The 26,335-nt window shown below is 37.1% G+C and overlaps 2 protein-coding genes across 3 annotated transcripts; one reads left to right on the forward strand and one right to left on the reverse strand.

Moving 5' to 3' along the window:
- Positions 1-2,880: 2,880 nt before the first annotated feature.
- On the reverse strand, positions 2,881-19,685 carry RAB36 (RAB36, member RAS oncogene family). Of its 2 annotated transcripts, none has more exons than XM_076353041.1 (11): positions 19,667-19,685; positions 17,207-17,295; positions 15,966-16,054; positions 13,312-13,377; positions 12,178-12,279; positions 10,419-10,483; positions 9,764-9,815; positions 8,261-8,342; positions 6,535-6,625; positions 5,874-5,993; positions 2,881-5,643 (listed from the first exon to the last, which is right to left on the reverse strand). In XM_076353041.1, the coding sequence occupies exons 2-11, from the start codon at positions 17,273-17,275 to the stop codon at positions 5,579-5,581; spliced, it is 801 nt and encodes a 266-aa protein (XP_076209156.1). In that variant the 5' UTR covers positions 17,276-17,295; positions 19,667-19,685; the 3' UTR covers positions 2,881-5,578. The 2 variants fall into 2 exon arrangements, with proteins under 2 accessions (XP_076209156.1, XP_076209155.1); XM_076353040.1 differs by lacking the exon at positions 19,667-19,685 and adding an exon at positions 18,021-18,097.
- A 1,923-nt stretch (positions 19,686-21,608) lies between these two features.
- On the forward strand, positions 21,609-25,175 carry LOC143167584 (radial spoke head 14 homolog). The gene is made up of 4 exons (XM_076353161.1): positions 21,609-22,020; positions 23,788-23,890; positions 24,088-24,206; positions 25,150-25,175. The coding sequence occupies exons 1-4, from the start codon at positions 21,822-21,824 to the stop codon at positions 25,173-25,175; spliced, it is 447 nt and encodes a 148-aa protein (XP_076209276.1). The 5' UTR covers positions 21,609-21,821.
- The last annotated feature ends 1,160 nt before the right edge of the window (positions 25,176-26,335 follow it).

The following is a 26,335-nucleotide window of genomic DNA, read 5'->3' on the forward strand; positions in this document are numbered from 1 at the left end:
ATATTTTCAGACGTATCACAAATGGCTAATCGTGTATTCAGTTATGCATCGTTCATCCCTCTTGGTTTTTGTTTCCTGGCTTTGACCTCTTTTCCTGCACTTGTTTCCTCAGCTTTTAACACATAACAGGCATTGGCTGACCTATATGGAAAACAGATTATAGTCTAAATCATAATAAAACTTATATGTTTAGTAAATACCTCTATAAATTTTTCAAGAAATCTCAATATTTCACAAAAATAAAATAAATTGGCTTTTCACCACTGATACTGTTTGCTATTTGTTTGCCTTAGTGCCGGTTTGAACAATGAAATTCTGACATGCAATGTTTTTCTAGTAATATGAAGTTTAAGACTGTACTGGCATGGTTATAATAATGACAGGTATATTACATCACAGGGATATGTTCTGAATTCATACATGAATACAGTTCATGAAGTCTCAACGTTCTGATTTTTTATGTCTAGAGTTTTTTCTATTTGGGTTCACTTTTCTGACATTTGTGCCCTTTCTGGAGGTAGTAAGAATTCTGATGAGTGAGAGGAGGGATTTCTGTATGCACACTTAAATTTAGTGAATAATACTATTAAACACCTGCACCCTCTTTATCTATTGAGGTACTACAACGTCAGAAATTCCAGTAGGAATCGAAGGGATCTCTGAATTTTTGCTGATACTTTATGCATTCAACAGAGTATTATTTTAATAGGAGACTAAGTGTCATTAAGGCTATGGTGGCAGACACATATCTGTGATTTGAGGCAGAGAATCCTGTGATCAGGGGCCTAAACTACAAACAGGCTGCCCAGCGCATACCCTCTGCTGGCCTACAAGAGATTGCAAAGCCCTTCTCAGTCGAAAGGGAGCTAGTACTACGGTGACCGTAGAGCTCCCTCTCCTGGGAAAGAGGAGCCAGTCGGCTTAGTCTTAAAAGCTCGTGAGCTGTCAGTTCTGAACGGTTTCTTCAGCACAATCCCACACCAGAGAATCAGAGGTTTTGTAAGAAGAAAAAAAAATGGTAGCACATAAGCAGAGTCTTTTTAAAGAGAAATAAAACATGATTTCTGACTAATCTGTGGCTGAAACTGAGAAACCATATCGTCATAGCACAAAGCACCACTCTGTGGTAGAGTTTGACAAATGACCTGTAAGAATATAAATAATAATATCCTAAGTGTTAAATAATCACTCAAAAGGCAGAAACAACATCATTAAAAATTAAAAGGAAAGGCTTTCATAGTAAGAAATGAACTTTGCCTGTCAGGTGACTGTTTCTTAAACGGCTTTTGATCCATTACCAGTTGTTTTGCTCAAAGAGATATGCATACTTATTTAAACAGGAACTCATTAACACATTAGCTTCTATTTATCAAGATAAGAAACACCATAACATTAGTACTTGTCCTGGTTTTGGCTGGGCTAGAGTTAATTTTCTTCCTGGTAGCTGGTACAGTGCTGTGTTTTGGATTTAGGATGAGAATAATGTTGATAGCACACCGATGTTTTAGTTGTTGCTAAGCAGTGCTTGCACTAGTCAAGGACTTTTCAGCTTCTCATGCCCTGCCAGCGAGAAGCTGGGAGGGGGCACAGCCAGGACAGCTGACCCAAACTGCCCAAAGGGATATTCCATACCATGGACGTCATGCTCAGCATATAAACTGGGGGGAGTTGGCCGGGGGGGGGGGTGTGGGGGTGGGAGGGTGTGTGGTGACCGCTGCTCGGGAACTGGCTGGGCATCGGTTGGCGGGTGGTGAGCAATTGCATTGTGCATCACTTGCTTTGTATATTCTTTTATCATTGTTATTATTATTTCCCTTCCTTTTCTGTCCTATTAAACTGCCTTTATCTCAACCCACAAATTTTATTCTTTTTTTTTCCCCGATTCTCTCCCCCATCCCACTGAGGGGAGGGAGGAACAAGCGAACGGCTGTGTGGTGTTTAGCTACCTGTTGGGTTAAACCATAACAGTACTTCTTTTAAGAAATTGATTATTACAATTGCTCTTTAACTTTGCTTCGGACTGCCTCCAAATTTCACTTCTCCAATTTCTCAGCTGCAAATTCCACACAGAAGCTGGCACTGCAACTCTTGCCATGACCGCTGTGAGGACTTCAACTAGTATAAAAATCTTGTTTTAGTCTCCCTATGTTTAGAGTTAATACAGTTGTTCCAACACTGTCTTCCACAATATTAAGGCTTCTTCAAAGCCAGTTAAGGTGCTGATAGAATGGATTAACATGCATAGATAAAACACAGACCACATATAAACATAAATTTGCAAGTTCTTAAATGTTTCTTTTTCCACCAAAGTTAGTTTCCTTTGTGCTTTCCTAAGCAAGTCATCACTTGCAACACGATCCAAGATTCATTTTAGATGATCAATTATTAATGCTGAGTTTGTTGCAGGGGAAGTCTCAGTGGGGCTAAAAACCACCCCCCCAAAACCAACCAACCAAAACAAACACCAACCAAAAAAACCCCAGTCTCAAAGCATCCATCATAGAATAGATGGGAGTCAGACCATTGTCAAGTGATAATGACTGACAGAGTATTGCATTTGTATGAGAAGTTTTTGGAGCTCCAGAAGATACAAACCAGTGATGACATTAAGCAATATACTGAATCACTAGGAAAAACTAGTTGATTTTCCTAGCAACGTGATTGCATCATTGAAGAGACTGCATCTCTGTGATGAATTGAGCTCAGCAACGAAAGAAACACTTAGGAGAGTTTTTTTTTTTTGGGGGGGGGGGGGGGGAGGAACAACGGGAATCCTGATCTTTTCTTAGATTTGTTACTGAGTCATTTTGCAGCTGTAAACACTAAAAAGTCTGCACTGAAACCTAGCACCTAGCCTAGACAATGTGATTTGCTGCAGTAGAGTGAACAACCTTTTCTACTCTCATTCAGACTCAGTAAACATGAAGACCATGGCTATGCTGCCCACTCAGTGCAGCACGTGGTACAAGTGGAGTGTATATTTGTCATCCTTGTGAAACAGATTTGGAAGATGAACGAATACATAGAACATCATAAGGTCAAAATATTACACATTTGGATAAATAACTCCTTACATACCCACACATATTCATTTTCTCCACCAAATGCTACATTTGCGTCTTTGCCAAAAGAATCGGCATAATTGCCAAAGTGAAGATTGCCCAATAAAAAAAAAAAGACACAGAGTTCCTAGATCTCTATTCATCATATTCTATGAAGTTGCTCTAACTTACATCATAAGAAAATAAAAGTAATAAAAAGGATGTTTAAGTCATCTTTTCTCCACTTTTCCTATTTCTTATCAACCAATTTTGGGGGGGGAGGGAAATGGCAGAGAACCTAGAATATTTTCAGTTTGATGCATAGATTTATTAACAAATGTCTTTACTTTCTCAGCAGCTCAAATTTGAAAGGTCCTGTTATAATCAGTTTTTCCAGGTACTGTTGTTTCTGTAACGACTGAATGAATATCTTAAGAAACTGTAACTTGTAACTGTCCATAGGTTTTCTTCTTTCTCTCCATTTAAAATAGTTGCAGTATGAAGTTTAGAGTGTTATAGAAGAGGTTCCACTTTTTTTTTTATGCCAGCATAGCATGCAATGCTGGATTTGAATCTTAGAAGTATGGAGTCATAAGCTGCTGATAGATTTCTAAAGAAGCAGTCTTTCTGTTGTTCCACTTTGATTCCTTTGTTAATTCTTTCCTTTGAGTGCTTACAGTAATTTTGAAGGACCACAAATTTGTACGGTTTAGCACAAGTGAAAGATTTACAGCATCTCATTTATCTTTCGAGAAATATCACTAACTGGATACTCAGGACTGAATATTAAAATTTAGTGAGATACACTCATTTTATTTCCCTCTAATTTTTCCAGTATTTCCCTTTCACTTCTTTTGTACTTTTGCCGTTTAAACCTAATTATCATAATGAATCATACTAATACAATTTCACAAATACTGACCAGATATCTGTTATAGTAATTTCTGGCAACATTATTTGTCATTCAAATTCCTGGCAATGTCATTTGTCAGCAGGAATGACTTAAAACAGGAATATCTTTTGGCATCAGTCATTGTTGTCCCAAGAGCAGAAAAGCATTGTAAAGCTGCTTTACTTCGATGAAATTCAGTGGTACCCAGAGCTAATCTCTCCCCATTAAACAATGATAGTAATTTCTAAAGAACTAATTGCACAAGGTTACCTCAAAGGGTATTTGAAAAGGCAAAACTGGGGCAATAGTTTTTTGATCCAGCCAGCACATCAAGTCACAGCAACACGTCCAGAGGGCAGGTTCTACTGTAAGCATTCAGTAATGACATCTTCATACGGCAAGTACCTTAGGGCTTAACAAGCATGTGTCTGCTTTGGAGAACTCCATCTTTTCCCATCCCTCTAAACCCACACACACTTGCAAGTCTTTTCACAAAATGGCAAAACTATTTCTCTACTATTACTGCTTCTATTAAGCAGTGGAGCAAATTGCTCGCCGTATCTAGTGATCAAATTACCTTGTCCAGTAAAAGCAGATAGTGACCAAGAGTTTAGCAACAGTATTAAATCTAACCTTACCAGCTCAGAGTTCCTACCACAGCCTGGGATGAACAAGTTCATGACTGAGACTGCATATGGATCCAGAATCATGTTACATTACTACAAACAAAAAAACCCAGTTAGAATAAAATGAAAATGTCATTACTCTTAGCAACAAAGTATAACTGCAGTGTAGACAATATTCATGAAGATCAATCCAGAGAAGGATTCTGCATTCTCTCTGGAAGATGGAATACATGAAATCTAATTTTTCTATGCCATGTACCTATGTGACCATTCTTTCTTATTCAAGAGAGAGGAAAAGAATAGCATTCTTATCTGGTAACATTTTCAAAATATTAGACAGCTGGGATAAAACAACAAAGTTCCTACCTGGACTTCTCCTAGTCTTGGAAATATTTAAATACTGGGCTCTGATTCTCAAGTGGAAAATGAAAAATAATACAGATTTTTCCTGGATGGAGAAACTACAGTGAAAACTATGGAGTCTGTATTTGTGTATTTCCATACCTGTTATCTAAAAAGATTTATTTTGGAACAGTTTTAAAATATTTGGAATACATAAAAGCAAGTCAGAGTTATTTTATACTACGGTCTTAAAAGGCAAAAACATATGGATAGCACCCTTTATTCTGAACAGCCATTTGTTTTCTGCTCCCATGAGAACGCAACTTCACTATCTAAGACTTCTAGAGAATTATCAATGAACAACACACTAAAATTACATAACTTTGGACTACAAGTGTTTCTGGCAGACAGGTGAGCACGTGGCACTGGCAATGTCTTCTTGCATTAAGACAAGGATGTTATGTTTCCACTACACAGAGAAAGGTTTATGTAACAATTGTACCATCCTGCACAAGTGAGCCTGCAGCAGCAAGGGAACTCTCAGAAAGTTTGGATCAGTTTTTCCTCCCTCATTTCCAAAAATAAAACTTTCTATTTCTGGTTTGAGAGCTTTCATTGTTGCAGGTGCTCTATGCTGGGCTACAGAGAAGCACAGCACTTGCAGAAACAGTTGACAGTTAGCAGCAACTCAGGCTGACTTGAGTGTTGCCTTCTGGGATTTCCATCATGTTCTTTTCCAGTTCTGTAGAAACAAAAAAGTTAAGATTAATTCACAAGAAATTATGCCATCCAATACTAAGGGTAACAAAAGCTGAAAGCAGCCCCAGTCACTCCTATGTGCTAGAACTCAGGTAGACACTGACATGAATATGCCTGCAGGTGTTTGAAACAGGCTTTAATGCTTGAAAAACCTCCCCAATCCTTCAGACTGTAAACAAGGAAAATACACACAAAAAGCAAAACTTAACATACTGATGAGGTTTCCTGCCCCAATTTGGGCCATGTGCCCAGCAGTTTTCTCCAGCCCCTTTATCATGGACTGTTCAAAGGCCAAAGCAGCAACTCGGGAAAAGAACTCTTTGACATTTTCCCCTAGGAAACAGGACAGAAATTATGTGTTTTTACAACTGCACATCAACACATGATCAAGCATAACAAGCACATCTGTGAACAGATCACTGCTCAATACTGGGACAGAACAGGCCTCGCCAACAATCTGTCCTCCATTCTGATCACTGCAGAGAGAATTTCTCATTTTCTTACTCTGGAATACTGTACCTTTATTTTTAGTCAGCAACAGAGAGAATTCAGTTTGTGGTATAATCTTTTTTTCATTGCTAATGTTGAGTAGCAGTGCACATGTGAATTTATGTAACTACCTATGAATTAAACATGCTTAGACATTGCACAGCAGCTCAAGTACTCCTTTCTGTAAACATGACAGTGCAAGCACACATACAAATGCTCAAATAAAATCAACCATTAATAAACCTGAAGTTTCCAATAGCAACAAAATGCAAGAACAACAAAAAAACCTGCATGGGAATGGAGGAGATAAGGAACTTTAAATTCTTCCCACCTTAACATAAGCCTTTGCGGTTATGCTATTTTTACACCCTTTGCAATAACTTACCTGTTTTGGCTGAAACCGACCAGTATTCTGCCTGCATCTCATTGGCAAAGCGGATGGCATCTAGCTCTGTCCTTTCACACACAGCATCTGACTGAGTAAATAACATGGAATAACTTTAACGTAAGAAGTTTATCTATCTGGGCTGGTAATAACATAGAGGTACTGCCAGCACCTATACTGTGATGCTTCCAGTCTTCACAGTGGCCTTTCTGGCCTTGCCTTAGAACCTGTGCAATCAGACATGATTGCAAGAATATTCAAGTACCTAGTACTGCTTTTAAAATGGAAGTCTCCTTTCACCTCCCACAGCATTGAAACAAAACAGTTAACAAGTGTGACCATTGTATCTAACTTCATAGTGTGGTAGGAAGCTATAAAGTCAACAGCCCAGTTACTGGTCTTTAAATTCTTGACACCCCATCATTCTCAGCAGAAGAGTTGCAGGACCTACTAATCACAATGCTTCTTTGGGTTTAATCTTTCTTTTCTCTGTCTCAGATCCTTTTTTCTACTCCATCTATTTTTACTATGTTGTAACACAATGGCCTCCCCCCCTTTTTATTTTTGCTCTATTTTATCTCTTCTTAAGAATAAAATTTCTTGCCCCTTCAATGGATTTTGCTTTCTTGCACCTAATTTTCAGGTCTTTTTCCCCTCTCATTTGTTCTCTGTGATCAACTGTATCAGTATGTTGCTATTTGCTTTCAATTTCTAGCCGATTTGTGATGGATGATACCAGTTATCTTTGTACAGTTTTCTGTGCACTGTCTTACAATGGGGAACCCCTGCACAACTGTGAAGAATTCTAAAGATTTGGAAAGGATGATGTGACATCAAGATGAGAAGTAGAATGAATGCAGTTGGGAAGATACTGGCTTCATACTGAAGTAATACCTAGAACCCACAATCCTTTGCTTTGCTCTTGTCTCCCTTTCAGTTGAAAGTGCTATCATTCTAAAAACAGAAACTAACTTACAGTAAGGAATTCTAGCTTAGACAAGACTTCAGATCTGCATCCTCAGAGGTCTGGCACATTTAGCTTTTACTGCAACTCAGAAAAAGCAGCATAAGCAACACAAAGTACCAGAAAAACTGACAGACATGCAGTTTTCTGGGACTTATTTTCAGTGAAGGGTAAGAAACAAACTGCATAAGTGATACTGTGGCAGCTGGGGGGGTGGGAAATAAAAAAAAAAATCAACTAAACAGCAGAAGAAGCAAGTTTGCTTTGAAATCTTTAAGAATTAAGTATTGATAGCTAGAGAAAGAGACAAACACAAGACTCAGAATGGTATAGGGTGAGTGCATTATATCCTGTTCCTGTGAAAATGATGTCACATTCAATTAAGTAAGAATTCTTTCCTGTTCCTGAATAATGAACACACTGTCCCTTAAAAATAAAACCAACAAAACCTTCAAGATCATTAGGTACTCCGTTCTTTTGTGCACCCAACTTCTCTCTGCCTTTTCATTGTTTGTATGTACTTGAAAAATGTCATGCAAGGAATGGAAATAGGGATATTTCACTAACTACCCATTTTTTCAGAAAGTGTCTTCTTAAATTGGTTCCAAGTATGCTGATCTGTTTACCTGTGATCTTCTTTCTTTCGGTTTAGGTTTTTCCCTCAAGGTCTTTATCTCAACAACATTGTGTACAACTTGTAAGGGAAATCACTTGAGGAACTAGGCGAAATCTGATTTCCTTATCTGCATTCAATTTACTTACGACCAAATCTTTTTTTGTTCCAACTAGAAAGATGAAGCTGGAATCTGGCTCATTCTCCCTCAATGCATCTTCTAGCCACTGTCTGAAATACAAAAGAGAAATGAGAGAAGCAGTCAGAGGGACTGAGGAATATAGGAGAAAGTGAGAGGATGAACTTACGTGAGAGTATCAAAAGCCTTTTTTACTAGACAGAAAGAGACCGGGAGCTATTCCAACTCCTTTGAATACATGCCTTCCACTAATGAAAAGTTCAAACATGCCCACTGTAGAGTGCAAATTCAACAATGATTTTAGCACCCAGAGAGGGTATTTATCAGTATAAGGGAGGGGGCAAAGTTTGCATCGAGATAAGGAATAAGAAAACAAGAAGCAGAAGAAAAGATATGAACAACAGAGCAGATTAGATACAAACAGAAACAGAGTAGTGAAATAATCTATTCAGCATTATAAAACAGCTCCCTATGAAGGCTGCATGATTCTTGTCTCATAAGCTTTTATATTTTTGTTACTCTGGCAATCAAGTTCCTCTTGAGTCATCCAACACAAGTCAAGGAGGGAAGGGAGTGTGTGCGTGTGTGGGAAATCAGGTTCACAGGCTTCAATTTTCAGCCAAGCAGAGATACTAATATATATATTATTTTACAAAGTCCTATGTAAATGAGCTAAGTACCACAGCAGTAGTCTAAGGAAATAGTCTAATACACATTCAAATAAGACCGAGTACAGGTTGTAAAGAAACATGTACCTGCATTACAGTCACAACAGTATGTTAGATATATGTACGCTCTGAGCTGGTGACAACAATGTGGATCATAGATCCATGTAGGGTTTTGCAGCCTGCACTAAAAGCAGAACAAGTTTACTCATAACAATTAGTGAGCTGTTGTAACCAAACCATTACAAGTATCTGAACCAGTGAGTTTAGCTATATCTACATATACTTTGAGTTTTTAATTTTCTCTCCTCTTTTTGACACCCTATCTCCCAACAGAATCACTACAGAAACTAGAGAAAGAAAATAATTTCAGGCTAGCAGTGCACCTAGAAAATGAGAGGCTCTTGAGACATTATGCATGAGATGCATCTCATCAATTTCACCATTTACAGCAGATGCCAGCCTGGTATTCTGTTTATAGCAAATGGAGAAAAAAAAGGATGCTTTTGGGGTGCGCTTCATCTCTTCCTGTGTGTCTAGTTTTGGAAGGATCAAGCTCTTACTGAAGTGCCTTTTTCTCTCCATTGACTATAAAGGAAGTCAAGGGTAAGTAGTTCAAATTTATGCTCTGCATTTTCTCAAGGGTAAGTAGTTCAAATTTATGCTCTGCATTTTCTTCAGAAAAATCCCACCCTACATAATCCAAACAAGTGACTGTCATTCTTCATTTCTTAGCTCAATAGAAAATACACTCATGATCCAGCAAGTTCTCAGCAACTACAGGATACCCAAGGCAATTAAGCCTGCTGTAAAAGCTTTAAAGGCTAAGCCAAAATACAGAAACTTACTTGGTGTGATCCAAAGTCTGGATATCAGCCAGATCAAACACTGTTATTATAACTGCAATAAAAGACAAGAACAGAAATAAGTAATTAAGTTAGGAAGCATATCGGAAGTCTCTCCAACTCATCTTGTTAAAAAGAGAGAATGTTTACATATAAAGTGCAAGAGCAGATTTTACACAGGAGATGGAAAACTATCCATTTGCTCATTTCTCTTCCTTCTCTAGCACCCAGTAAGACTGAAGTCCACAGTCTTCAACCTTATTTAGTCTTTACCTGTACTCTGCAGTCTATAGTGCTATTACTCCTTTTATTTTGGGACCACTTTAATTCCTGCAGAAATTGTCTCTTACCAAAGGGAATGCCAGAAGTATCCACTTCTAACTTCAGCAATAATCTTACCCAAACCCAAATTCTTTTCTCCCTAGACACAAGTGCCAATTTTTTTTTTATCACTGCATCATCAGAACATTCAGAGCTTGCAGGTGTGACAACATATCAATTCATGAGCATTTTAGTCCCTTCTTCTCTCCAATAACAGACAATCCATTCCACCACACTGTGTCTACAGGTACCTTTCCAAGGAGCACATATGCATGTATGTTTCCGTATAAAGTACAACCTCCTGTCACAGCCAGGATCAAATTAATATTGTTCTCACCCTCTGCTCCTCGGTAGTAAGCAGATGCAATGCACTTGAACTTTTCCTGACCTGCTGTGTCCCATCTGTGCAATGGGGGAAAAAAAGAAATTTCAGGTTAATGAAACCCAGTGTAACCTGAGTAAACATGCTAATGAAGCAGCAGACTGGTACAGGTTAGAGAAGAATGCGATACCAGAGAAGCATTACCATCTAGAACATGTTATTCATTAACTACAGATAGAAATACAATAAAGCTCTATTATTTAATGAAGACATTTGAACTCTGTTTTTATCTTTTTTTTTTTTTTTTTTTTTTTTAATACTGGTCATTTTGGAGACACAATTCAACTATTCATATTCTGCATGGTAATACCCTTTTCTTAAATCATTTTTTCCTCATCTATGTCATCATTTGCATATATTTCTAGGGCAATCTAATTTTGAAAATTTTCTGTGCTAATACTAGCTAAATCATATATTAGCCCATATTAAAATCTTGCAACTGCTAGATAAGATATCTGTCCGTACACTACAAATTAGAGACCTACAGCTCAGTCCACCAGGTCCTAATGACACCATTAAAGAAAATCAAGAAAGTGTTTCTTATTAATGAACATGATATGCAGTCCACTCAGGTACTGCCAGCACTACAGAGGTTTGGGTTTTTGTTATACCCTAGTACTGCCAGTCATGGATACTTGCAAATTTATCTTGTATGGAAATCTCTCAGCAAGAGAGGGCACTAGTGCTTATCATATGGAAATGTTCTACCCAGCCACTGAAGATTCTGCAGATAATGCAACCTGACATTTAGTAGCTCATGAACCTTATTGCTTCAGTTGGCAAAATACTGATGCATCAGTCTACATTTTTAGAGGGACTCAAGTTCCAAGAGGATAGTGCCTGGCAGAATTTTCAAAAACACAACAGCACTGAAATCACTGGGAAATGGATTTTTAAGTATTTTTCAATAAGTCCCACTAGCTGTCTATTTACATCAATAATATGTCAGAAAAAATGTGTTCCTAAGTGAAAAGGTTTTTAAGATTCATGCACTAAAATACTTGATGCAAAGCATCTTATTTCTGCTCTAGGTCACACTACAGCATAGATGATTCAGTAATGCCCTCTACACAACAATATTGCTAGCCACTGGAAATACCAAAGGACATCCTTCAGCAGAAGCAAAGCAGGCGAGAGAAGGCCAGGATTCCCACTAGTCTCGTAAACAAAGCTGAAAATCAAAGATTTTAGGTTCACATTCTAATAAAAATACTTGAGTCTTCCTATGATTTGGGGAAAATCAGTTAGTCCCTAACTAAGAGATGTTGAAATCACTGGACACTTTACCATTAATTTCAACAGCTGCAGGAATAAAACTCCCAGTAAAGCCAAGTTCAGTGCTCATTGTGCCTACCAAACTCAAATGACAGAATGGTGTAACAGTAGAACTGGACAAAGCCTGTGGCAAAAGCTTCCACTTCTCTTTCGAGAAACTTGACTAAAAAAGGGAGAACTCCACTGAAGTGGCGCAAGACATCCAAGATGAATTTTCATTGACGAACTTATAACATTTTTTAAGGATGAGAAATCCAAGAGAGTAAAATTTTTACTAAAACTGCAAGTCCAGGTACAGAACCTATTTTTCAGATCACATTATTCTTTGTGTAATTTTATTATTTTTAAAAAAAATCTTTATTCCACTAGAGCCTGCAGCAATTCAAGCTCTGCTGAGACTGTACTCTGTGCAATACTTAACCACGCTGTTTCAACTTACATCTGGAGATTGTACGGTATTCCAATTATTTCAAAACGTTCAATTTCAAAATCCACTCCAATGGTCGCCTTGTAGTCTCGGTCAAAATTATTTTTACAAAATCTGCAATAAAAAAAAAAAAAAGGATGAAATACGAGTAACGCCCAGCTACAAATAACTGCAAAACTAACACTATCTAGGGTAAATCATGAAGAAAAGAATTAACTAACTGTGGAGTGGCTATATATTGCAGAATCATATATAAAAACACCAAGAAACTAATTAAAAAAAAGGAGATACTGGGTAACAAACTTGAAAGCACATACATCTAGCAAGCTCTCAGGATGAGAGGAGTATCAGAATAAAATATCTTTGGACTGTCAAGGAAGATACAGTATTTTATAGTTTTAGTTACAAGGGAATATATTTTGGGTCATAAATAATGACCCAAATGATTAATCAATGAGATTAAAAACTTACCATATCTACTTAAGAACGTGGAAGAAATAATAATAATAAAAAACCACAAACATAGACAGAAAGCTGTCACGGTGATCATAAGCTACAGAAATTCAGTGATCTCTTCACTGGACTTACATAAAAACAGCTCTTATGCTTTTTGTAACATCCAGTAAAGAATCAAATAACTATTCTTTAAGGCATTCTGCATTTTATCTGTCTTATTTTATAAGCTACGGAAAAACTCAAGCTTCCTCTACAGTCTTGCAGCTGTAGAAATGAGTACAGGTACCCATACAAGGATGACTTAAAAATGTTTCAGTGAACAACCCTACAAGTAAGGAGAAAACATGAAACCAAGACTCAGACACTGGAAAGATTTTTTTTTTTTTTTTGGTACCTTCTGATTGTTTAGCCTTTAGACTGGATTTCTTAAGAAAACATTGCATCATATTTGACTGGATAAAAATAGTTCAGAATATAAGATATACTGATTGAATTGCCGGAGCATGACTTTCTGTGTTGGTATATCAAGCCTGTCTCATGCTGTAGACTTTGTCTTGTCTTTTATTTAATAACAAAACCATGGCTCAAAACAGAACCATGAAGTACTACCCCGAATGGACAGGAATGGAAACATTTTAACATTTATTTGAGAAAGAGCAGAATCAAACCATCTGCTGAGGTATACTGTACCTGTTGATAAGGCTGGTTTTCCCAACATACAGATCTCCTACCACAACCACTTTGGATATTTTCAGCCTGTTATAAATATTTGAAAACATTACATGTTTTTAGTAGCAATTTCAACATTCCCTCTCTAAAAATTTTGATTTACATCCTTAAATTGCAAGTGATGAGCACATGTACCTGTGACTCCAGTTTACCTAAATGCTGCTGTGCTGCAGGAATAGAGTCTTGAATTGTAACAAAAAAAAAGGTCACCAAAAAAGAAAACCCTCTGGAGCAGAAATAGTCTGTTTCTTACTCTGCATATTTTTTTTCTTAAATGTAATCCAGTGGGACATAAATTCTATTCTGCTAAAATTGCTTTGACTACAAGTATATACACTTGGCAGTTTGCACATAAGACCATAGAGTATCTGCATCCTTTTCATTAAAATTAATCACAAGTTTCTCATTTACTTTAATAGTACAAATCAAGTCCTAAGTGCAGAAACAAGAAATTGCTGATAATAAAATAACCCACTGCAGAACTTGTCTCTGGGAAAAAAACCCCACATGGTTAGAGCAAATACATTTTCTGACTATCTGGAATAATATTAATCTGAAGCTGGCTTCATGTAAATAATCCTCTTTGCTCTGGGTCCTCCCACAGAATACAGCAGATGGGCTTTAGGTGACTCAGCCTGCATTCTTAAAATTGAAGTGTAGTGTATCTTTTAGGAGGTACAGGTGGATAAGTGAATGTAAGTGTATTTGTTGACCTAAACTTGGATTGACATCTCCCATGCACATGCTACAAAATTTGGCTTAAGAGGTTTAACGTTCTTTTGTATCAAGGAGTGGCTTTTTAAACAAAGGAATTAATCTTCTATTGAATACTATTTCTGGTTATATCAGGCTTCCATGTGATGTTGATTCTAAGTTATCTGTTCTAAATAGTCCAAATCTTGACTGGTAAGCTGCATGACTAATATTTCAGAAAAAAGAAGGCATTTTGTGTGCCAGTCATCACTAATTGGGTGGCCACAGGCCTCTAAGCCGCTGATATGTCTCTGCCTGATTAACCGTTACTGATAAAATACTGAATAAAATCAATGACCTTAAGGGAAAAGCAAAAAAGTAAGCGATGGTTTAGCAGTGTGTGTTCCATTAGTTCATATTGGGGAAAAACAACTCCCTAGATTAGACAATTTAACACATTGATGGAATATCAAAAGAGTCTTAAATACAGTCATTAGCTACTGAATTTCTCAGACTACCTTTCCAAATGCCAAAGAAATATTCCATTACTTGGGATAATGGAAAAGGAAGATAATGGTTATTCCTGTCAACTTTTACAATTACTGTACAAAACACTCAGTTGTCTGTTCCTCCTACCCCCACCCCACCAAAAAATGACCTAATAATAATTGTATCTAGAGAGCAGTGACAGGAAAGTGGTTTAATTTTACTCACAAAGCCAAAATGTAAAGCTTTTTAGCTATACTCTGTTACCAGAATAAATGAACTGCAGAGTTCGTTTACTCTGGAAATAAAAAAATAGTAAATCTTGGTTACAGAGGGGAAAAAATGCCTCAATTCACTAAAGCATGTCTTGCTAGCAAAATTGTCCGGACACTTGTAACAAATTTACATGAAACTAAGACAGTGACTGTGCTTCTAAAAAAACAATAAACTCACTGATGTCTCTCAGGGAGACATATTTTGGCTTCAATTTTTTTTAGCAAGACTCCCTAGTGAAATGAATAAAAAGTTCCATTTAAAGATGGGTATCATGACAAGTCTCATGGTAATTAATAACTCTAGATTTGAAAGAATAGTGAGCTAATTGTCAGTATTCACAGGGGCTCCACTTTATGAAAGATCCTTCACAGTGGAACACAGAAGCATGTATCACTAAAGCATACAGCTATTTATTTTACCTGAGTTGTGATGATTTCTAACACAGTTTAGCTTTCTTGCCTTGCTTCAGGAATTAAATCAGTACAAATAACAGTTCTGGGAGAGAGATGATGTGAGAAAAACAACCTAAAGAATATTACAGGGGCATAAAACAGTTCATTTGGATTTTTCAATGCTATATATTTACCACAATTTTGCTCCAGTTTTAAGGAAACCTTTAAGACAACCTCTTAGCATGTATACTTCTAAAAGACTAAAGCTAGATTCTTATGAGTTTCAAGCAGCTTAGAACTGCTGTATGTTTATATCCCCTAAAGCCCTTATTAACTGCTCATTTGGAACACCAACAGAGAATACAGCAAGGCTAGATCTGCCCTATTCCTTACAACTGCTCTAGAATTTGGTTGCCATACTGACTTGTATGTACAAAATTCAACACTAATTTTAAACAGTCAATTAATCTTTTGAACTGAGTTTAGTTCAACATTGCTAAACAACTATTTGTTGCTAAACTCCACTATTTTGTCAACACCGCTTATGCCAGCAGAAAAAGTATCTTTGACACTTAGGGGAAGAAGAGGCACTTTATTCATTTATTGTCAAACAGGTCAGAGAACTGCCACATGCGTGGGCTTAGCCGCCTTGAAACATACTGGAGCGAGGAAGATGAGGAATGAGGGAGGAAAAGCCTATGAAGGAAGCAGGCTGTGAAGAGCTTAAAATACTTTCTTCATTGCATACTTGGTTTATTACAAACTTACCCAATTGTTCCAGTGCTCTGCTGACAAGCAGTCCTGACCTGCGCATGGAAGTGCTCTTTGAACTGCAGACAGGCCTCAGGTGTGTACCACTGAAAATAGGAGAGAACAGCTACTAGGATAAATTGTCTGATGTCTACTTTGCAAGAAGTCAAATCAGCAAGGAAAAAAAAAATAGGTAAGAAGATTAATTCAAAGAGTTTGTCAAGCACAGCTTTGGTTAGAAGGCATTAAGGCTTCCCCACAGTTACATTTGTAAAAACTCCTTTGGACAGCGCCATCATTTGACCACCTTTTTGAGTGTCAGCATCCGAGCACTAGCTAAACTTCCACGGTCAAATACATTTGCTCATCATTCTGTACAATAGCAAGTACCTTAAATTATCACAGTAATCTAAAACACACAAGACAAACACCGATGGGAGCATACCACCAGCAAGTCATTATTACTACAAAGTCTTTTAGATCTCTTATATGTGTAAAGCACTGTTTTTATTACTAGTTTTTAATTAGGCATTAGTTAAAAATGAGGAAAATGTATTTTACCTTATATTTGCTTAAAATAACTGTGGTAGTTTTAACAAAATTAAAAGCAAAATATGTGGCTGAGATCAAGCACAGAAAAAACGCTAACTCCCTTAAAACGATCTTTTGAACAACTGAAAAAACAGAATGGTAATTCCTTGTCCTTCCCTGTCCTTAACTATTCTATTATACTTCAAGTACAATACTCTTTGGGGACATGAATGATCTTTTCTGTCTGTGTTTCTACAGTGCCTACTACATTTGATCTACTGTATGACTAAGGTTCCTATACAAACAGAAAATTAAAATTGCCTCTCATTCTTCAACCAAAGCCTCCATATAGATCTAATTAGACTTTTTGCATATTTAATATCAGCTATGGTTCTTATTTCCCCTCAGTGCAGGAACTCTTTAAGCATGTAATTATTAATGTTTGGCTGAAATAAGATAGATATTATAAAATAACACTTTTGTGGCAAGAGTCACTTTCTGTAAAGGTTAAAAGAAGAAATGAGGATTATTATTAAAGATATCAGCAATGAATAGGAACTCAAAGTCATGTTCATCTTTGAAAGAAATCCTTAAACAATTTGTAATTTTAGCAGAGGACAACAACTGTACATTAAATTAAAATACTATTAGCACAAGGGAAAGATAGCTCAATGTGGCAGGTACTACATACTGTGCATACTGTGACCAGAGGGATAAAGAATGCTTACCTTGGGAAACTGGGAGATTATTCTGTCCCTACTCACTGGGGGAACCAAATGCATTAGGTTGGACTTCATCCTCCAAATTCAATTAAATTCTACCAGACAGGAAATATGTAAAGAGAAACACAGTATTCAGGAATTCCTTCAATACCAGGAAAACATGGTTCAAAAAATTAACAGTTCTTACAGACTCATGATCTTTTTTTCCTTTCAGTACAACTGGCAGTTCTTTGTCTTTATTTGCATTAAAGCAAACCTGTTTCTTACATAAAAAGGACCACTTCAGTGCACATAGCTGTGGTAGCAAATAGTGGCTTTCTGAAACTACAAGGAACCAACTCTAATTCCATGGGAGGGCAGAGAATTGTTCACTTAATCCAACATAAGTGCTTGCAGTTTAGCCCTCAAAGGATTTTGCAGTGTTTAATTTAAAAATCTTGCTCATCGTTGTTTGAAATGCCTCTGCACTAAGCACATTAATAAATGTTAGGGGATACCAGATTTTATTTGGTCAGAAGAAGAAAGGAGGAAAGATGAAGCTGCCACATTTCTTGGCACAACATCAAACTTTTATCCAAGATCAGCTCAGAAAGAATGAAATCAGTAGCTAGTCTGACTTGGAAAACAAATAATGTTCACACGAAAATCACAAATGCATTTAGATATGCCACTTGAGACCTATCAATTTGGTTATGCAATGAAACCTCGTGGGTTGTTGGGGGAGGAGACCCTTAATAGGGTACCAATTTCTTACTGGCATTCAAAAGAATGTTTCTAATAAGAACATTCATCATGTAGCAAAGTGTAAGGAAGGACTCACCGTGCAGCAGCTGATGCAGCAGGAACCCAGCCACACAAACAGCTCAGCCTGCTGCTGCGTGGCCATAGCAACAGGCTTGCAACAGCTCCCTTCCTCCCCTTCTCTTACAGATTGGGAAGGCGGAGTTGGAGTAATTTAACTACACATAGGGCCCTAGCTTTAAAAGAACAAACTGGTTTTAGTGGCCGTACAGATTCTTTTGATCAGAACCTGCTCCTTAATAAACCCCATGGTCCCCTAATCCTGTATAAGAAAATCGTTCCATTTTCTTCAAAGATACTTTGTATATATGGATACAAAGAGCAGGATTAACCCAGCAGACAAGGAACTAATGGAGTGGGGAACTGTTACAGTGCTAATATTAAGCGTAGTAGCAATTATAAAGAAACTCCTGAGGGATTTTTTCAGAATTTCAACTTGATTTCATCTCAGCTTTAGAGTCAGGATGTGCATGCCACCAATGAGACATTCTGAATTATATAAATGTCTTTCCAGTCATTAGTAATCTTGCTTTCTAATGTACCAAACACTAAAGACAAGGAATAAGAAATCGCACAGCTCCTTTGTATTGTTAATTAACTCATTAGTTTAGGCAGCATTTAGTACACTAGACTGTAATTTAGGATGCTAAAAGATTTTGCTATTTATTTCATTAGGATTTAAATTTCCAAATTTCAGGACAAAAGAAAGCTCTCACATTCTAATAGTCATATTTTGATAATGCTGGAACAGGCTTGGAACTCTTTAACATCCAGGAGACAAGCCTCTCCCATTCCTGCAGCAGACTAAAAATGTTAAAGGGCAAATCAATGTGGACAAGTAATTCTGAACAACAAGTAAGTATATAACAAAAAACTACAGTTGTGTTTTACAACCCCACGTTAAGAATAATGCTCAACAAAATTGCTAGTCCACTACTTAGAATTAATATTTTATTCTCTTTTGTGAGGAATTGCTTTTAAATCACTTCAGGCACTCATGTGAACTCAACCATACTGAAACACCCACTTCCCCCCAAAGAATCTAGATTTGCAGCTGGTGGGTTATTCACCGAAGAAGGTGACATTGCAGAATTTATTTATTACCATATGCATAGTTCTATTTATCATGCTACTATAAAACTAGAGAGATCTAGACCCTTTTTATGGTGTGCTCCTGCCCTTTTGGCAAGTTTGAATGATTTTATGGCAATGTTAATGTCTTAAAATAACAGTTCTGAAAACAAAAAGGAAACCCCTGCCAGTTGGTAAGAGTTTCAAACACTAATTTGCTTTCTCCATATTCTCCTAATTCTAGTTCAACACATCCTAAGCATGTGAAAATGTCATGTGTACATAGGCTGACTCACTGCTCGTCTGCTAGAGCTCTTTCACAAACTAAGCTACAAAAAAAATCAATTCAACAATCTCAGTGAATCCAAAGTACAGGAGGGACCAAGGCAACCAAACAAAAAACATTTTAAAACTGAGAGGCCATCTTCACTTACATTTAGTATATTTAATCTAAATCTCACACACACATAAATATGTCCCAATTTACCAAATCAACAAATTAGCCACACCGTTAAGATCAATGACTTAATAAATACAAAGCTGCTAAAAATACTGAGAATGATCGGTACTGAGACCCAGATTTTCTCTTCTTACAGAGCGGAAGGGGATTCAGCCACCAGGGAGGACTGGGAATATAGTGTCTCCATGGCATCACAACCCTCCTTACATCAACATTGCAGAAACTGTATCACCAGCAGATTCTGTGGATAGACAAAGGATTTGAGGAAGGCATTCAGAAGCTGTACAGAAAATAATTTAATGTCATGACCACTAACAAATACCAGTATTCCAAGCTATGGTGAAGGACAAGACAAAACAACTCACGCCAAAAGGATGAGAGCAGAGTTAAGACTAGAGGGCAAGAGAAGTCTCTGATCTTCTCCTGCTCCTTCTACGTTGAGAAAAGTTCATGTTCTTCCTATTGAAATAGGGTGAAACTTTACAAATATATAGTTAGTGGAAGTCTAATCTAATTCAGGAAAATAACTTCTACTTTAAATAATCTGCTCTAAAATGTTGCAGAAAAATGAATCCTTTCCGGAAAATACTTTTTAAAGCAGTAATTTTTCTTTTATGGATTTTGAAGATCAACAAACCAGAATCTACTCCTGTGTTTTATTTTAATCTGGCTGATCTGAATGACTTTGGCTTTGCAAAATCCAGTTTAAGAACTTTATTATAATTGTTACTCAAACATAATGAAAAACATCGCAACGACTTCTCTGTTTGCACAGAGAACTAACCTTTCATAGCACAAGCTGTTCATTTTTTTTCCTGATGCCAGATCACATCTGACAATCCAGAGCATGCTTAAGTTGTGCTAGCAACATTGCAATGATATATTCTCCCTGTGTACCGTCCTCTGAACACCACTATAATTTTTAGCAGAATCATACTGAAAAAGATGGCTAAGTCTTGAATAGTTATACAAAACTACCTAATGACAATGGAAACCCCTGCTACACATTCTAGCTGTTTATAGTGACATTCTGAGGAAGACTAGGAAGGAAAACTTAGTCCAAAGCTACCGAGCTCCCTTCAATCTTTGTACCTCAAGGCAGTCACCTGCTCTAGCTCTGCCATTAACACGACCACCATTTTGTTCAATCTGAATTTTTTTCAATTTTGTTCAACTGAAATTACTTTAAAAACAGGGGGTGAGGACAGAGCTTCCCTCCATGCTTTAGCAAAGAAGCGAGGTAAAACGGCCCCCCCCACACTGCAACCCCATAGCGACGTTTCCCCCGTTTCCTCACACGCTCCCGCCCCTGAGTGGCCGCGCTCCAGCTCAACCGCCCGCGGCGCGCCGACTCCCGCGCTAGCAGCGGCCCCGGCTTCCAATTCGCTGACTACGCCGTTGACGCTACTCTCTCGCAGCACCCACCGTCAAACGCGGTACTTACGCTGTTGACGCAGAACCAGACTCAGTATGCTTGGCTGCGTACTTTTTATTCACGGAGTATGGCGTACGCAAAGAGCTGGTTGCTGTGACAACCAGAGCACGCGGGCGCGAAAGGCGGTGGCGTAGCTGGCAGGAGCTGTGGAGCGGGAACCGGGGACGGGCTGAGGCGGCGACATATTGGTGGGACGGGGCGCCTTTGATTATTTAGTCTATTTCTTTTGTTTTGAAGAGGGAAGTGCAGTTGTTAGCAATTGTTTTAACTTTGCAGCTGGTTTTTTTTGTTGAGCAGTTTTCAGTATCGGAGGTTGTATGCTTCTGTCAGCTGAGCCGTTTTCCTTGCTGAGGGAATGGGGAGGTCAGCCATCACCGATTCTTTCAAGCGTTAATGAATTCTGAGGGCGGGTTTAAACTAGACCCCTTTTAAAGGATTTTTTTTTTTTTAAATGGCGTTTTGTTTGGTTTTGCTTTAATAGTATTTTGAGCCCCTTCTCTGGTTCAGGACATTGGACTACTTCACTTTAACCCTTTGAAAAACATTCCGTCCCACACCTTGCAATTTTAAGCTTTCCCTCTCTTTTTTTTTTTTTTACAGTGTTCAGTAGGGAATTAAACCAGATAAGACAATTCATCTAATGAACAGACGTTAATGCTGATGACCATGAACAATTCCAGCCTCTTCTTTCAGAGCTTCCCAACAATGAATGTGTGCTAAAATAGCTCTTCCGGGACACAGAGCACTGTTTAAATCAGTAGTTGTCTTTTTGGTACGTTACCTGTCCAGTCACCAGGTAGTCACTCTGGAGTATTTTTAGGGATAAGGGAGAATCCTTCCCAGGAAAATTTGGGATGGCACATGCTCGTATCTCAGCCAACCTCCCCCCTGATATAGATCCCACAAAAGCTCCTATTGCATTTGGAAGGAGGGCCCTTCCTAAACTGAATGAGGAGTTACAGTCTCCTGAGCTGCTGACTCAGCAGCGGGCATTGATGGCGCTCTGCGATTTGGTCCATGACCCAGAAAATGTCTACCAGGCAATAGAACTAGGTAAGTGATCTGTTGTCATAAGCTTTGACACAACGGGGGGCAAAAACCCACTTTACTTTTGTGCGCTACTTTTGTCCTTGCAATATCTTTGATGACATAAAATGGCCGTGAAGATTTTTTGGTTTTAATCTCTACTTGTTTTACCTTTAAAAGGTAAAGTACATTATAATGCCATATACATGACAGTTATTTTAAGAGTATCCTCACTTTAGGATTTATCTGGCTCACTATCGGTTTTATCAACCCCTAAATAGAAAAGTAGTGCAGAATCTTTTTTTTCTTTTGTTTATTCTGAATTTTAGCTAATTCCTAACATAGGCTAATTAAAAAAAAAAAAAAAAGTTTAATTAGTCCACAGTTAGAAACACATCCCCTACCACTCCCTTGCCACGTAGTTAAATTTCATTTGCCTAGAACCTTCTCTAATCCTGTTATCCATGAACCTTTCAGAAAAAAAACAAAGTAGTGAATTTATGAATTTCTAATAACATAAAACTACTAAATATATTTTATTTAGAAAGGGGAAAAGAAAAACCTTTAGTTATCCTAGAGCAGGAAAAAAAGGCAAATCCCTTTTTTTTTTTTTCCTTCATTAGACATTTTCTACCACGTGTGACATATGACAGTGGTACCTTCCTAGATTTTTCATCCTTGAGGTGTTCAAAATACTCATATCTCAGATCCCATAATAATAACAGGAAAAAACCCTTTTAATAAATAATTAATAAAATAATATTTAAATAAGGTTTACAAGTTCATTTGCAAAATCCATGAAATCATCTTTTGCCATTGATTCCTTCAGCAGTGGATAGCATGGCATATCCAAATATAACTTTACTGGAGAGACAAAACATCAGAGCTTTTTATGCAGAACTCCTTCTCAGAAGTATCTTAGTGATTGTAGAATGAGTCTATAACAAAAATAACCTGGAACTTCATGAGAAATTAAGATACAAGACAATATAACCAGATTTATCATACTCATCAGGATTATATCTGGCCACCACTATTTTCAAAAGCTTTTATCCCAGCACTTGGAAGAATGCTAAGTTTGGATTTTGGAAAAAAAAAACCCAAACCACAAGCTTATCTTTACAATTTTCAGCAGTCTGTTGCGTATCTACATAGCTCATTATGTAACACTGAAGAAGTCCTCCAGTTTGACACTGCTTTTCTCTCCATTTACTTCATATTTTTTTCCTCATAAGAGATACCAATAATCATGTTCAAAATTTATTAAGTTATTGTTTGATTAACAGTAACTGCTGAAGCAATGTGAGATTGTTGTTTGTTTGGGTGGTTTTTTTGACCAGTGCTATGTGTGTATACACATAATCATTAATGGTTCACCAAATCTATTTCTGTGTGTGAAAAGCAATGCTGTGTTTTTTTACATAGCCCATGCTACACGTAAAGAAAGTTTAAAAAAATGTAGGTGTCAATCCTACAAACACATGCTTTTCTAAAAACATCAATAGCTCCACTGACTTATTTTGAGAGTTATGTCACTTCATAAATATTTGCAAGATTAGGATTTAACTTGATACAGAAGCGAGCAGCTTGTTTGTAGCATGGCATTTTTGGCAGTAGGCCTTGAAACTTGAAAGTTTCTTCCCTACTTGAAATATGACAATGAGAGTTTCACCGTCAGGACAAGATGAAAATTCTGATTGTTTGCGCTTCAAATTGTGAGGTAAAAATGAGTATTGCTATTTTAGATCAGTGTTGAAGGTAAGAAATGTTAAAATGAACTATTGTGTCTCATAGGATTCTTGGATAACCTGAAGAATTTGCTGCTACATCATGACAGTACTGTCCGACAAAAAACAACACAAATCCTCTGTATAATGGCTATGCATAATGTTGGCAGGTAAGTGTAATTCCAGAGTTTACTGAATGGTATGGGAAGCAATAAAGATGTTTCAGTGAGACATAAGAACAGAATTTCTAAGTTTTGGCAAGATAGGTGCAATGTAAATAAGAGTATTTAGTTAAGATTAAGCATCTCACAAATATATGAGAGTTTTATTATGCTTAGTTAAATCTGTCCTCCAATTTTGTTTGTAGGCAAGGGTTGATCCAAAATGGAGTAATTTCTGCCCTCACTGAGCTCTTGGATGATCCAGTAGATATCTGTCGGAAGAACACACATCAGATTTTTGAAATGATGGCAAAATTACCTGAAGGTAGGGATTTTTTCAGTAGTTAAGTATTCAAATAGGCAAAGCAGATAGGTGAATTTACCTGATTCCCTATGTAGTATCTTCCAGATTTATTTTATTCCATTTTCCTTGAAAATCATATTTAAAACCAGTATCTTTTCTATTTTTGCTCATCTTAATTTTCTTTAGCTAGTTTTCCTATGAGAAGTTATTCTTTGGGTTCTAGCAGAAAACTTTAAGAGGTATGACTGTCATCTTTTTTATTGGTGGAGACAACTATGTTTTCTAGAGCTGTTTTTGCTCTTCTAAAAATTTGCAAATTGGGTAATAATAGTGAGACTACTTAGCCAAAATATAGAAAATGCTTTACACAGATAACAAGTGAAATGCCCCGTGTTAACATAATACATCTGTGAATAGTCCTGTCTATGTATTGGGGGGGCTGATCCTGCTAGATCTGTTAATTTTCTTAGGTCTATAAGCAAATTAAGGCTACCTGCTCAAGATACAGGTTGCGTGGACTGCACGCTTGAATTTGTGTTTCAGGATCTTGCGTCAAAACTTCACTTTGTCCTCTTCTGTTCAAAATTATGATCAGCTGTTCATCATGGTACACTAATTTCACAGCACACAGGGTTTGTAGAAAGTTTTTTTGGTGTTAGGAGGTACAAATCTTGTGAAATTCGTTTTATGCCTTCCCCGCTCCTTGCAAGCACCGTAGGAGTAGACAAGTAGGAGGAGACAAATGAGCAAGTAAAGGCACTTTTCATCCATTGCGCTGTGTATTCCACAGATTATCTATTAATGTGTCTTTGACCTCAGGCTCATAGGCACTGTTTCTTAAATGTACACTTTGACATTGCTTTCAGGTGGTGAATTTAAAAAAAAACAAAGCTGGGGGTGATGTAAGGAGCAATGAAGAAGTTTGCTTTTTCTAATATTTTATTCAAATATTGTTTGCCCTTAGGTAAAATTGTTAAATCGACTTGGTAAGATACGAAGCTAAAAACATGATAAATTACACCTAACTTCAGATGTCAAATTGAGCTAGTCATCCTACAGTCCCTGTATAGCGGGAGGAAAATCAGTATCTCCAGGGGCAAAAAGTCTGACATATCATAGATACTTAGTTTAGGATGAGATGAGTTCTGCTCTGGTGATGTCCTTTTATCTCCAGTGAGATAAACAGAAGCTGGGTTGATTACATCAGTCAAGGATCTAGCTGTTAAATGCTTCAGTCTAAATAGAGAAATCCAAGCTGAGAATTTCTTTGACTTGCCAGAAGAATAGGTCATTGTACCTTTTACATGCTTTCTTTATGTTTATTACGTATATTTACAGTTTTCTAAATCTTTTGTACACTAAGGGAATTTATGCTAATTTGTTACTTTTATTTCCAGATTCTATGATTATAATGTCAATAGTTTTCTAATTTGAACATTAGTCTTAAACTTTACTCTTCCAGTTGATGAAAATTATAATTTGAAAATTAAAATTTCAGTAGATAGAAATTATCAATGTAAAAGCCATACTATTTAAATTCATGGGAAAGTATCTTGTCTGAGGAATTCTGTTACATTACCGGTGCTTAAAAAAGAATTAAACGAATGCTTAAAGCCTTGCTGAGTGAGTGTACGTGAATTCTAAGAATATAAAGATGTATTTTTACATGCATGCAACCCTTTTAAAAGTCCTAAATAATTGAATCCATATGAAGGATATTAATATGGTGGGCTAAACAACTTTGTGAACATCACTATAGAAAACCAGGTTTTCTGTTAATTTAATTTCACTAGCCATTTTACAGATTTTCAAATCAAATGAGACAGGGAATTAGCTTAAGTAAATTTTGACCTGTCTGATTGCCTTTAAAGAATTCTTTCCCTTACCTGTGTAGACAGATAGATACCATCCTGTGAATGTGTGGATCATAATAGAAACTTATGGGAGAAGAAAACTTGACAGAAGTACATAAATGTTGCCAAATTTTTGCAGATCACTATTAATCATTAACCATTCATCCATACTGGCTAAGGCCTTCTTAGCCCTTGTGGAACTGCATAATTCAGTAATAAGCCTTGCTATTCAGTCACTGCTGTGCTGAACTTTATTATTAACTCTAACCTTCAGATGTGGCGCTCTCTCTAGTAGGC

Source organism: Aptenodytes patagonicus, chromosome 15 (genome assembly GCF_965638725.1).
Source record: "Aptenodytes patagonicus chromosome 15, bAptPat1.pri.cur, whole genome shotgun sequence".
Classification (NCBI taxonomy): Eukaryota; Metazoa; Chordata; class Aves; order Sphenisciformes; family Spheniscidae; genus Aptenodytes; species Aptenodytes patagonicus.

Bases quoted from the DNA above. Each gene is read 5' to 3' on its own strand.
- RAB36 (XM_076353041.1), bottom strand. From the start codon at position 17,275: ATGAAGTCCAACCTAATGCATTTGGTTCCCCCAGTGAGTAGGGACAGA. The intron at 9,816-10,418 runs GTGAGAACAATA...CTTTTATTGCAG, and splicing joins TTACTACCGAGGAGCAGAGG to TTATAATAACAGTGTTTGAT. The intron at 8,343-9,763 runs GTAAGTTTCTGT...TTTGTATTTCAG, and splicing joins CAGACTTTGGATCACACCAA to ACAGTGGCTAGAAGATGCAT.
- LOC143167584 (XM_076353161.1), top strand. From the start codon at position 21,822: ATGGCACATGCTCGTATCTCAGCCAACCTCCCCCCTGATATAGATCCC. The intron at 22,021-23,787 runs GTAAGTGATCTG...TGTGTCTCATAG, and splicing joins CTACCAGGCAATAGAACTAG to GATTCTTGGATAACCTGAAG. The intron at 24,207-25,149 runs GTAGGGATTTTT...GTTTGCCCTTAG, and splicing joins GATGGCAAAATTACCTGAAG to GTAAAATTGTTAAATCGACT.